Genomic DNA, 14,187 nt, shown 5'->3' on the forward strand with positions numbered 1-14,187 from the left:
ATCTTGAAAATCTATCACCAGCAGACTGCATCATGCAGTGGATGCAGATGTAGTAACAGCTTTGATTGTTTTAACTGTATTTACAGACCAGATCCCGAGGAGGTCTGGAAAAGCAAAAGTACACTAGAACCTTTTCTGAAACACAGGTTATTGCTTACATATGGTCTCACAAGGAGTTCCGTTTATGGATATTTGTGTCTGTGCTTTTATTTTTTCATGCTGTATTTCTGCATAGGCAGAGTTAAAGATGGATTGCCAGTTTCATTTAATGAAAGTCCATGATAAAAAGGTCCAGTCTTCATGCCTAAAAAATCAGTAGCTGTTGTAACTTTTTCAGCTGAGTTAAATATGTTATAGATCCCTCCTAAGATCATTGCTGTAACAAGTTGTGCAGTGCACAGGGTTTCCAAAAATTCACAAGCTTCTTTGTATCTGATGCCCTTACAGTGAAGAAGATTCTTTTGACTATAAAGATGAAGAGTCTACTTTTTCTGGTGCTGATTTCTGTCTGCTGGGCTGAACCTCACCCTGACAACTCAAGTCTGGAGCATGAAAGAATTATTCACATTCAAGGTAAGGAAATACATGAGAAAATACCAGTCTCTTCAGATTGCTGAGGGAAACAGAATGATGTGTTTAACGATCCTTAAGTTTTTTATTTTGCTGCACTGTTTTTTAAATACTATTATTACTGGTGACCAAACCTTTTCTTTTCTGCTTCTGTTGCATTATTATTACTCCCAAGGAAAGTTAAAAAATGAAAGTTACACTGTTTAATAACACTTAGCCACAAGCTTGCAAAGATTAGGGAGTAAAGTACAGCATGATTTAAGATAAAGAAAAAAGCATGCATCCTAAAGTAATAAACAACTGCAATGGGTTGAAATACCTTTGGTTTATTGTGGAATATATTCAATTTTAAGAAGACTGTCATACATAGTTCTTCACATTACAGAAATTTACTGCTGTTTATTATTTAAAAAGACTCAGCACATCTGAGATCATAATTGCGCAATTTAAAAGAGAAAAAAAATATAGCTTACCCCAAAAGAAATGTGTCTTTCCTCATACCTTTAATTTACACTAAGTATTATACTGGCCTTCTGCATAATCCTGTTTGGTTCATGTCTGAATCCTAGAGTTTATAGTTGTAGCAGGATTCGAGTCTGCAGTACAATGCAGCTGTTTTCTCAGTCCTAGCTTCAGTCATTGAGGGTCATCCTTTATAAGAAAAAACAGGGGATATATGCAGTAAGGACTGGCAGAACTAACAGGGGTTTTCCTGCTTCTATTTATATTGAGACTAAAATTAATCTTGCAAAATTAAGAGACGTGGCATTATTGTGCTCTCTCTTTAAAGTTTGATTCCTTTCTCTCAACAGCTGGCAAATTGTTATTTGAGTGTTTGTGTAAATATAGATTACCAAATTAGGGCAGGTTACTAAGAAAGCCTGAACATTTAAAAGTTCACAGAAAAGTCACAGAAGTTAAAGGTACCCTGCACCTATTAAAACAGGCACTAGGATTGTCAAGGTCAAATAAGGAATAACAGATAGCTGGTTTCACTCTAAGGAAACTCACATGACAAAGGTCAAATGAATGTGTTACATATCACTGTTGTGAGATGATGAGCATTCATTCCCAGAGTAAATTTCAAATTTGACACCCATGTCTGATAAACATAGAGTTTGCCTTTCCTTATATAGTGCAGTTTCTTATCTCTGAGCTTCATTAATCTTTCTGGAAGATTAAATTAGTGGAAATAATTAAACCAAATCAAAATTATTTTTCCTTAATCTGTGTGTTAAACTTGATTAGTCAGCAGTTTAGTGTAATTTGCAAGTCATACATGTTGCTTATTGCTAGTCCTTTGGCATGTGTACAGTGCAGTCTACAAATGCTAATAGTTCAGAGATGATAAACGTTTCAAGATGGACCATTCTCCTTACCCATGAAAACTCACCTGAACCTCGAGTTTATTCCTTCAAGGAAAGATTGGACAAAGCTTAAAATTGAGCTCTGCCATGAGCTTTGTACTTCAGCTGATTCAGGCTCTGAAATACACAAACCATAAATCAAAAATAATAAAACTGCTTGGAACTTGGTATTTTTACTATTACATTTTTTCATTTCTCTCTACATTGTGGAATCCTATTGGGGTTGGGATTCTGCTCTGCCCAAACACATGCAGTGATCTACACCTGGAAATGAGCTGGAAATCAGGGAAGTTTGTGGAACATGTGTTATAGCTTCATATAAAAGGTATTTTATATTGTGTTACAGAATATAGCATCCCTCTTCACAGCTGAAATCCAAGAGATGTGTAGCAAACTCCTCCCGGATTGAATGCTTTGGAATGCCTTGGAATTACAAAAGGTGTGGATAGATGTTGTGTAGTCAAGTACACAGAGTTGAAAAGGATCTCCTGAGGCAATGAACTAAACTGCCTTCTATTCCCTTTTCTTTACACCAAGTAATCTCCTGAAGGTTTACTCTCATTTAAAAAAAAAAAAAGCTGGATTTCAAATCTCATTACTGCAAGGCAGTTTGGGACCCTATTTTTCTGATAGGAAAAACACTCTTCTAAGGCTCCATGTTTATTCACAATCATTGTATAGCCTGATGCTTCTTCTAGGATTGCTCCTTAGTTTCAGATAACAATTTTTTTGTCTTTGATGTTCACTTTAAAACATTAAGATAACATTTCTCACAGCTATCATTTAAGTAAACTTTTTCAAATTCTTCTCTAAGTATATAACCTCTAGTTACCTGGTAATGTTAGTTCATCTCTACACTGGTTCTTCAGATTCATACCTCTTGAGTGCACTCAGATAGGATTTTATTCCAGATTTTAAACTGGCATTAGTATTTTTGTTTTTCAGCTAACAGTGCTTTGTTTTCCAGACCTTGGATCAAATTTGTACTTTTCCCAGCCATGTGGTAGTGCTGATCTATAGTCTATTGTGATAGACAGTATTTAGCAGTCGTTCTCCCTCATTATCACTTGCAATTAACACATACAAGGTTTATATCAGTAATTCTTCATACCAGGCCTTAAAAATCTAGATTATGCATTCAATATTAAATGTTATCATACTTTTTCCACCCTTCTTTCTTCAAACATTCTAAATATCCATTCTCCTCCTTTCAATGGTGCTTAATATGCCATGTGAAAACTTTATTAATTCAACAGCCACATATATTTTATAAGGTAAAAGTAGTGGAAGTATTAAACAGTCTCAAAAATTATACTGGAGAGAGTTCAGTGGCTTTTTTCTGGGCTAATCATTTATTCTTCAGCCCAACCAATTGCAGTGCCTGTATCTAGTTCTTAGACACTTAGCAAAGTTTCTGCCAAAACACCTGTTTTCTCCATCCTGTCTAATTTCATACTTTTCCCATATCACTCACTTCCTTGTAGGAACACCAGTTCTTCAGACTGTGAGGTTTTCTACCCTTTTTTTAAACGGGATATGCTTTCTGAGTTCAGCTTTCATCTTTATGTTTTCATTTCATATCAGTGCATTCATGTACTTTAAACAACGTCATACTTTCAGAGCATCAAAACCAATGCTGTTAAAAAGAGAGGATTTGTTAATATAGCACTTGGGTAATTTCTATATTACCTCCCACCTTTATCTGTGTAGTGACTCCATACTACAAAATGAACCTGTGCCTGTTCAAAAGACTTTTTTTTCACTGCTACAGTAAGATCTACAGTCTTTCCTGACATGCTTTTGATCCATGCTCCATTTCATCCTTACTATCATTTCTTATTTCTTCACAGCCTGCTAAAGCACTAATGTACAGTGTCACCTCATCACCTTTATCTTTCATTTGGCCTTCCTAAAGAGCAGTCACCTATTAATACTGTATTACAGTCTGACGGCTATTTCAGCGTGCTTTTGACTCCCTTAACAACTCTGTGTCAGGAACTGGAAGATCTAGTTACCCCACTTTGCTGCCCCTCCATTTGTATAAAAGCTCCTGCCATCTCTTTTAGACTCAGCATTTGCTAACCAAAATTAACAGTATTTCATAAATTGTGTTTTTCTCTGGTTACACGGACAGGTCATTGCTTTTATGAACACAGAGCTCAAATGTCCACTCTCTTGAAACTGTGGATTTCTTTAGCTTCACTAAACACTTGCCAATCTCCTTAACATTGCAATAGGAATAGATATATTGTCTCGTAAATCTTTTAATTTTTCTTAGAAATGAGTCACTGGCTTCATAAATATCTCTGTTCTGCTCTCAGTGTCAGCTCTAGTTCCTGGTTCTCCCCTTGTTGGTTAATGCAGTGGAAACTGGACCTCAAATTTCTCATCTGCCAGACAGTTTTATCTCCCTACCTTTGCCAGTATTTTCTGCTTCTTTCCTCTAGCCCACTTCTTTTATTTAAATCTTTTCTTCTTTGGTTTTATTCCAATATCTATGAACAAAATTTATAAAATATCTAAAGCTGCATTTTATCTCTTCTGTGACTTTATTTTCTTTCCTGAAGCTTGTGGTGGATTTCATGCTTTTGGTCAGGCTGCTCTATTAGCCCAGACTGCTTGACCATATCACCTTTCTCTCTGGTAGTTTGTCTGCATACAAAGTCATTCCAGTTTAACTTTTGTGAATTAAAGCAAATGAGAGAACTATATTTAAGTAAGATGTGTTGTTCCCCTCATGACCCCACCCCAGTAAAATGTGTGTGCCTTAGGGGATGCCAGTTTCACTCTTTAAAAAAAATAAAAATCCTAAATGAAATCATCTGGTAAATGTGAAAATGGGACAAAAGTATACCCTCACCACATAAGCATCCACAACAAGAATACAATACTAGTCTAAGCATATCAATGTAATTAAAGACTCATAGTTTTCTCTGAAGTCAAGAACTGCAAAGGACTCTGTGACCCATGAGAGAGGAAGATGGTTCTTTTCAGTGCTCAGCTTTGAATATCTCTCTAATCTATTCATAGTGTTAGTTGCTGACCAATTATTCAAAGAGGCAGAGTACCCTTTAGAGATAAGAGCATTCTTCTGTGTGTAGCTGTTCTGCAAAATAAAGAGTTGACTAAGCCATTACAGTAATTGCTAAGTTAATTACTTAAAGGGTGGCAGGACCCTTTAACATGTCTCCAGTTTGGTCAGGTTTTAGAAATACAACAAGAAAGGCTAGTGAACAGAATACAAAGTCTGGTTTGTGAAGGATCAACCTTTAACTTTTTAGCTTTTCCTTGAATATAAGTGAATTTATATTGTGCAGCATTTTTTTACCTTTCAGATACAAGAATATACCCATTTGCCTATCAAGATCTCTGCACAGATTTATTTATATATACCAAGAAATACAGCAACATGGAATGAACAGAAAACTTTCTAATATTGACCTATTTAAAAAAAAAACAAAAAGTTAAATCAATTAATCAATAACAAAAGCAGAAGAACTCTTTGCCCAACTTGTTCTACATGATAATGAGTTTTATTTACAGTCCTGTTCTTCAAAACAAGCCAGGACCAACAGAGAGGAAGCAGCTGCATAGACTTGCTGGACTGTCTAAAAACATGATAAGAGTTTAGATGCACTACTGTTTTGACATCTCATAACTAATTCTTATCTTCCCAAGTTTCATGTTTTTCCACTTTCCTTCTGACTTTCTTCCTTTGGTCCACCTTTCTGCATTTTTCCATTTTTAGTGATGTTACCTATTGTTTCTTTCCATTTTCTTGCATTTACCTTTTCCACTTAAAATTTCTTACCAGTTTTGTTGACATTCAGGGAACTTTAGATTATGTCATGGTCCATTTTGCAGTCCCTTCTTATAATTGAGCTGCTTCTTTTACATCAACCCAACTTGCTTTCCTCTTCAGAGCATGGCATATTGCAACAGCATGTAATAGGAATGTCAGCAAAGAGCAACCTCACCTCCTGTTGGCATGTTGGTTTCATTAAAGGAATTCAGGACTGTATATTCTGGAACAGACCTTAAATGATAGATACCAGTATATTTGGGTTGCAAAAAATTATTGCAGAAGCAAAAGGATTCACGTTAAACATAAATTTAACTTACTAATTTGCCTTTACTTGCTACACTCAGTCTAGTTCCCTGTATATAGCATTTAAAGGTAATTCAAAGGCAATTTAAAGAACTGGAAAAGATCCTCACCAGTGCTGTGTGATATTCTGGTTTTGTCAAACAATCTTAGTGCCACCCACTTCTGTGCAGAAGAGGTGCAGAGACATTGTCATGATTTCTGTTCTATTCTGCTCTATGAGGCCTGATCTTCCTGCAGTTTGTCTATACTGAAGTAAACACATACTTAAAGTTTGTTTAAGGCAAAAAGTGGCAATACTTTAGAAGAGCTGAAATTTGTTATTTCCCTGATGGTTTTATGTGCTGTTAGGTGTCTTAGAGACCTCAGCTTGAGTTAATACGGCCAACGTGTTACTCAGGTTAAATAGATGGGAAAAATGTTTTACCTCATTCTTGTCATCTCTGTGTTGGAGAGACAGATTCCTTTTCTGCCATTTATAAAACGGGTATTTTTAGCTCTACTATTATTTGGAACCATGTATCTGAACTTTTTAACTAAAATTTATCTAGCATCTCTCTTACCAGTTGTATGTCAAAACTTAAAAGTAATGTGACAGGAAAAAGGTAATTTTATCCTGTCAGTTTAGAATTAGGAACACAGGAGTTTGATGCTTGTATTTTCTTTCTCATGACATAAACAAAATTACATTAATGCTTGGGAAAAATAAGAACAGCTTTTCCTAGTTTTACAGCTGATATACAAAAGTTTAATTTTTTTTTTCAAAAGCAAAAGTAAAAAGGTAGGTAGTTAAAACATATTTAGGAAAAATGTAGTAGGAGAAGTATGTGGAAAAAAGTGTGTGCATAATTCTTCCTCCTGTTTATGTTTTTACCTTTGGATTCTCAGAGTAATAAACACATGTGTATATCAATAATGCATTTCTGTACATATTGTAGCAAGTGGGAATTATTGTTATCACAGAAATTATTTTTGAGTTTTCAGTAGGTATGATGGGATGCCACTGTTATAGGAATAGTGAGGATACTTTAGCATGAGAGCTCAAGCCCCTGGTAACACTACAGGAAAGCAAGAAACAATTCTGTGTTTATTTAAAGTAGGATGGCACACTGTGTTATTAACCTAGTGGCTTGCTAACAGTGTGGAACATTTAGGCAATAGATGAGTTTATCTGACAAAACACATCTGTGATGTGATCCCTGACTTATGATTTTTTTCCCCTCTAAAAATGCACATTTTTTTCTCCACTGTTGCTCTTTTAGTCCATTAAAATGTGGGAATAATCAAGTTTCGTAGCCAGGTCAGCATAAGCCTCTGGACAGTTCTGATGGATCAAGTGGATAAAGGTGTTTGCCAAGGGTTGTGGCATGACTCATCCTCTCTGCCCCACACAATGTTCTTGGCCTTCCAGACTTGGCTTGCTATTACTCTTGAGTGCAGGAGCCACTTAAGAGGAAAAGGAAAAAAGAAAAAAAAAAAAAAAAAAAAAAATCCCACACCAAAAAAAACCCCCAAACCTAAAAAGACAAACAAATCTGAATACGTGTCCAGCAGTAAAATTTGGAACTAATCCAATAAGCCAGCAGGTGAGACTGAACTGAGAGCTCTAGCAGCATGAGAGCATGTCCACTTACTGTCCTTGAAGTGGGAATCACACTGAATTCAAGGTTAGTTGTGTACAAAGTCATGACAACCAGAACAGCAGTGCTAATTGCATAGCATTCAGGCAAGGGAGAAAAAGAGGTGGAGAATAAAACAGAGGTGGATAGCATGCTGCTGCCTGTGGGCAGGATTACTTAATAGGGTAAAAAATTAAAAAATGGGGATTACTTAAGGTAGCAAGATACCCTTTAGCTTGCAGTATGTGCCTGCTTGATTTGTCACTGTTGAGATACAGCAAAGCCGACCTGAATAGCAAGTTTCCAACCGAGTTTTCATTTGTGGCAGGCAGTCTTTCCCTACAGGTTGGAAAAGCAGCTCCCAGAGTTGTGTGTTATCCCATGCAGCTGGACAGCTTCTACAACTTGGACAAACTCATTTTTAGATAACATAGCTGTTTTAGTATGATGTTGTCTTTGTCATCCATCTAATTGTGCCAAGAGGATTAATAGTAGAGAAGCAGGAGTGGAAAAAATAAGGCAAATTAGTCACCAGTGGTGCCTGGTTCTGTACTAACAGCTGAGCTGCTGCCTGTTTTACAAGACAAAATGTGCCTGGAAGGGTGAAAACCCCACCAAGAAAACCTTTCTCATCCCATTTCTGACCTGAGCTGAAACCAGGGCCAATAATCAGGTTGTTGCCATCTCTGTTCCCAACAGAAGGAGAAGATGGATGTTGCCCAGCACATTCCTCACCATTAGTCCACCATCTGAGGCTCCTGAGTGACCATGCATGTGGTCTGTCTTGTCTCTAGCAAAGATCCAAACTGTCCTGTTGCAGACAACTCTTTAGCGAGGGATTATCAAGGGTTTGCAGAGTTTACAGTTGTTTCGCCATTCACCTTACAAATTCTCTGATGGTACTTCTGAAGTTCTGGGTACAAAGAAGTATTGTCTTCTTCAAGTAAAATGCTGGACTCTGTGATAACACTCATGTGTTCCATCATTTTCCTTCTTGCACTTATCTTTTAGATATTCCTGCCATTTTGATACAAAGATAATTTTATTCGGAAGGAGCAGCCTTGTCAGAAACCCCATGAGGAAAGCAGCCAGGGAGCCACTCTGACAAGCATTTAAAACAGTGCTTACCCCATCTTCCATGATCAGATCACTGTTTCACAACAGATCATTGCTCGTTGTATTAAGGTAACCCAGGAAGCAGGATTCATTCCTCATTTAAGATGACTTTTGCAACAGTAAACTAGAAGGCTGCATCCAGAGTGCTAAACATATCGTAAATGAAGGGATTCTGGTTTGTTCTGTGTTTGGGCATTTTTGTGCGTTGTGTGGTTGGTTTTTTTTTTAGCTCCTTCTCAGTCGAATTCAGAAAGACCAAGACAATTCATTTTGTCATGCTCCCAAAAATATGCAGTTAGGTGAATTTGGCCATCGTTCTCACCGGCTGATGGATAATAAAGACCTCTTGGCCTCTTGCCAAACCGCAGTCATCTCATTTTTAATCCCAAATCCCTACTGACTGCATGTCTTCTGCATGTCTTTTAGTCCAAAAAGAAACTATGCAGCATTCCCCAATCTGACATCTGCTTTTCCTCGAAAGCCAGAGATTCTTTCTTCATCCCCTCCTAGGTCTGGGAGCAGCAGCAATGTAATTTTCTGCTCCACTATCTTTGCCAGAGAGAAGGGTACATCATCTCTTTTTCTGTAAAAAATAATTGGCTTCTATAAAACTTGAGGGTGGTTGCGTCTCCCTTTGGACAGCCAGGCACACAGGAGATGTTCCAGGCTGACAAAAGCCATGCTTTTCTTTCCTTTCCCAGGTTACCATTCCCTCTGCTTTTTACACTTACTGAGATATAAGGTAATGGCTGCTGCAAAGGGCCAGAGGAGGTGGGAAGCAGCAGGAGAGAGGTACGCCACCGCATTAGGATGCTAACCCTGGAGTCAGAGGTGACAGTGCTCTGGGCAGCTCTCCAGCCTTTGCTGGCACAGACTAGCTGTTGTTAGAAAGAGTGAGTGTTAGCAGCCTGAGTCAGACTCTCCCTCATGCCCCAGTCCTTTCTGCTAATATTTATTAACTTGACTATTTCAGTTTTAAAGACCCAACATAGTTGAGCTGTGATTCAGATTTCTTGGTAATAACCACCCCAAAGCATAACATTTCTCCTCCCAAGGTGGACAGAAGTCTGTGGAACGTCTTTGTCCCTGAAGGAAATAGGGAAATTCACAGACAAACTATCCTGGCTGCCTTCACTTTCTTCCTTCTCCTTGTCCTGTGGAAACAGTGTTAGCAACACTTTCCATGGTGCCTTGCCTCAGGTCACCTCTCTCCTTGGATGCTCTCTTCTGAAACGCGGAAGATGGGTTTTCAGAGCAGCCGCAAGGCTCTGCTCACCTTTAGGAAGAAGGGCAGTGAAAAAGAACAGCAGTTATATGGGGCTGCAAGTGATCTGCTCTGCAGTAATGTTTTTTCACTAGGTAAGAAGGTCTCTCATCCTGGTAAAACTACTTGCAGTGCTCAAGCTTGCTCATTCTTGAGGAAGCTGATGTCCTGGGTAGGCTGTCCTGTGCAGGTAATAGCAATGCTCTTGACACAGCATTCCCTGACAAATAACTACACATTTATGATACCTGTTTTTCTTAAGCAAATGCACATTTGCACTGAGCAAGCTTGTCTTTACATTTACCACCCCTCAATGTGTCTGCATAATCATAAAATGCTGCATACCCTGAGGTTTCTTCTGCTGTTTAGTGTGGCCAGAGTGGATAGATAGTGAAGTCAATCTGAAACTGGAATTTAGGTGAATTTATCATTTAGCCAGCAGACCTGTCAACAAGACTGAGAAGCCTAGGACTGTCTGGAGACATTTATGAGCTACAGATCCTGATGTCTCCCTGCACCCCTCATGGCTGCAGACACACCATAGGTTTTTGCAGTGCTGTGAACAGACAGCTGGCTGGGTGGGATACTCCCTGGTGAGCTGTTACGGAGGCTCCCAAATGAGCAACCAACCACCAAAAATAAAAAAAAAATTAATTATTAACACAGTTAACTAGCTCTCCGTAAATTACAGGTTCGAATGTCTGTGAGAGGAGAACAGAACAACTTTCTAGGGTTTAAGGGCAACCCAAAACGCATAACAAAGAATTCTATGGGGTTTAACGGCAACCCAAAACACAGAACAAAGCACCACTCCCTAGGGTTTAACGGCAACCCAAAACGCTTTATCACTCACCTGATAAGTGAGGGCTCTCAACCTCGAGGACCTGCTCAGGGCAGCATCCTGACCCAAGGGACCTCGAGGAGTTTCCTTGGGCAGCGTCCCCTGCAGCATGCTGCTCCAGGGGACGAGCTCCAAATGGCTCCCCCAGGGGACTCCATTTATACCCAGGCCTAATCTGACCTGTAGTCAATAGCAGGAGCCAAGAAGCTCTGCTTTCATTGGGCGGATGCACCTGCCACATGGGCTTGTCACTGAAACTTCATCTGTCAGCCCCTCTCCATCCCAGTCCTTCTCTCCTTCAGTCATCCACACCTCTCTCTGGCTGATGACATTTTTGCATGCATTTCTGTGGTTTTGTCCTATCAATCCAGATTCATCCCCACAGACGCCAGCAAAAAATTACTGCTAGCCTTCATAAGGTCAGCCCCTCAGCAGCCTCCACATTTGGGGACTTAGTCTTGGCTTCTGCTGAATTTAGAGAGAGCCACACTGAGCCTTAGAGTAGGGAATCACGTTTCTAAGTGGTTTCATTGACTTGCTGAACACACACAAACAGGGAATTACAAAGTCTTTCTTCTCAATCTGTTATGTAGACTGAGGTTGGTAATTCTTTCCCAGCGAGCAGAGCGTTGATGATTCATTTCTAGTTTCGTTCGGTGTCTCAGTGATAGAGGATGGCAATATCTACAGAAGCGCTGAGCTTGCTAAATCAATTTTGCAAACTGCGCATGAGAGGAGAGGCAAAAGGTACTGAAAGAAGGAAATATTCTTGCTTTTAGATACATCTGATGACTGCCACCATGAAATCTGTGTTTTCCAGGGTTTTCCCAAGGCAGCACAGCCTGTCAAAGAAGTCCCAGAGACTTAAGGTTGGAAGCGAGCACCTGCTCAAGCTGAACATAATGATTTCATAGAGGAGCATCAGCTGTAGTGACCTATTAGAGAGAAAAGAGAGAAGGAAGTCTGGGGCGAGGGTGAGGAGGAGAGGAGCCAGCCAGTTAAATATGGGGTTGTGTGAAAAGTGAGAGCAAAATACTAAAGATAAAATAGTGACAAGTTTGAAGGAGATGAGGAAAACAGATGAGAAAAAAACAGATTGAGATGATAAGAAAAATGGACAGGGGAAGAGTGGATTTTACATTTGAAGATAAATTGGACTTCGTTACTTTGGTGAAAGTACGTCAGAAGAGGAACTCAAACTCAAAAATTAGAATAAAATACAAATAGAAAATGAGACATTTTAGGATTATGCTGACATTTTTTTTGTCAATATAAATAGTGCTATTTGATACAGTAATGGCTTTTCTGTTTTGTGAGTGTGATTCACTGCATCCCAGATCACGAGGGGCTTTGTATGCTGCTGCCTGAATAAGCTGAGTCCATACATAAAAATTGAATTATGAAAAAAAATGTCTCATTGATAGACAGCTCTTGAACAACCAGTAAGGAAATACAGGATGTTTGTGTGGAGCCTTTCATGGATGATGGCATTCATCCACCAGCTGTATAACTCTAAATATAACTCTAAATATAGCTCTATCTTCATGACCATGGAGTATTTAGGATGGCCTCTGCCTATATGGGGGGCAATGCTGCGAAACAGTTTGCCTCTCTTTCTGTTTGGGAGTGTACACACACAGACATACTTGCAGCTAAGTAAATAATTATATATAAAACTGGTTTATACACACTACAACTGCATAGGTACAAAATGATTTCAGGGAAAAGATCCTGCAGACCTGAGGTACAGTATAGCTGATGGTTGTTATGGCATTGATCATATTCATTCTGTAAAAGGCAGATTGCAGACTAATTCTTGTTTTTGTTTTTCTCCTTGAATCCTAACAGAAAATGGACCCCGTCTCCTTGTGGTAGCAGAGCAAGCTAAAATCTTCTCACACCGGGGTGGCAACGTCACACTGCCATGTAAATTTTACCATGAACACACATCAACAGCTGGCTCAGGAACCCACAAAATCCGGGTCAAGTGGACCAAACTCACCTCAGATTACCTCAAAGAAGTGGACGTCTTTGTTGCAATGGGACACCACAGAAAGAGCTACGGAAACTACCAGGGCAGAGTGTTTCTGAGGGAAAGCAGTGAAAACGATGCCTCTCTTATAATCACAAATATAATTCTGGAGGATTATGGGAGATATAAGTGCGAGGTGATTGAAGGATTAGAGGATGACACAGCAGTGGTAGCTCTGAATTTGGAAGGTAAGTAACACCTGAATTATACTAAAATTCAGATTTGCGCAGTGTTAAGGAATACCTTCTTTTTTCTCCTAATACTGCTGATACTGTGTTATCAGTGATATCATCAAGCTGAGAAGTGGGATTCATTGTACTCTGGGGATCTTGGCCTGACAGCCCATGACAGCGATCATAAATTAGAAGAACATTAGGATTTCTATAATTTATACTAGCCTACAGCATATTCAGTTTCCAGGGAGACCTGGTGTGAGGGGAGCCAAAAAAGAATGACCAAACATAGTATGAAGAACTCCGTATGTTTCTAATTTCTCCTATCACTTTAGAGAAGCCATTGCACGTTTTTACAGTAGACTTAGTCAAAATTATATTAAATATTCCCTTAATAGCCATTTTACAGAACTTGGGGACATTTTAGATTATTGAGCAAATACAAATCTTCTTACAAAGAGGAAAAATTTTAAAGTAGTTTTCCAGAGACAAGGGGTTTGTTTTTTCCAGCCTTATAATTACATAAAATAGATCTTTATATTGCCTGCCAAGAAAACTCCTACATATATTCTGTAGTCATTTCCCTCAGCAATATTCTTGAAAATAATAGAGTACAAAACATTAGAAAAATCAGTGAAACAGGTTTAAAGAGAACCAAAAATTCAGCTTTCCTTCACTCTTATGAAATGCAGATAAATTTTATGAGATTCAATGCATGTAAACGACCATTTAATCTTTTTCCCAAAGCACTGCACTGAATTCAGCCGTAAACTAAAAATTGCATGAAGATGTCTCCCTTACTCTTACCCTTATACTTACCAGCAAGTGTGTGCCAGAGAGAACTTTACAGAAGCCACATATCTATGAAAAGTAGTTAGGAAGAAAAAAAGAAAAGAAAAAAAGACCCCTGGCTCTCACACCTGTAAACAGATGACATGTATGACTCTTTCATTGAGGGTTATTGTACATTATGATGGTTATATAGTTACCCAGTGCAATAAGACTGGCTGAGTGGTTTTTGGACCCAAATAGATATCATGGGCTTATCTTACTTCTTTACATCTATTTTTCCATTCCGGGTTGGAGGCTGCTGAGACCTT

At 38.7% G+C, this 14,187-nt stretch overlaps 1 protein-coding gene across 2 annotated transcripts in view; it reads left to right on the forward strand.

The window, feature by feature from the left end:
• The first annotated feature begins 473 nt into the window (after positions 1-473).
• The window catches only part of HAPLN1 (hyaluronan and proteoglycan link protein 1), a 30,413-nt gene continuing 16,699 nt past the window's right edge, over positions 474-14,187 (forward strand). The window contains exons 1-3 of one of the 2 annotated variants that reach the window (XM_074855965.1): positions 474-573; positions 1,557-1,559; positions 12,731-13,102. In XM_074855965.1, the coding sequence (XP_074712066.1) occupies positions 474-573; positions 1,557-1,559; positions 12,731-13,102 (475 nt within the window). Of the gene's footprint in view, positions 574-1,556; positions 1,560-10,141; positions 10,145-12,730; positions 13,103-14,187 lie in introns of both variants that reach the window. The other variant, XM_074855964.1, reaches the window with a different exon arrangement.

The sequence above is a fragment of the Strix uralensis genome, chromosome Z (genome assembly GCF_047716275.1).
Source record: "Strix uralensis isolate ZFMK-TIS-50842 chromosome Z, bStrUra1, whole genome shotgun sequence".
Classification (NCBI taxonomy): domain Eukaryota; kingdom Metazoa; phylum Chordata; class Aves; order Strigiformes; family Strigidae; genus Strix; species Strix uralensis.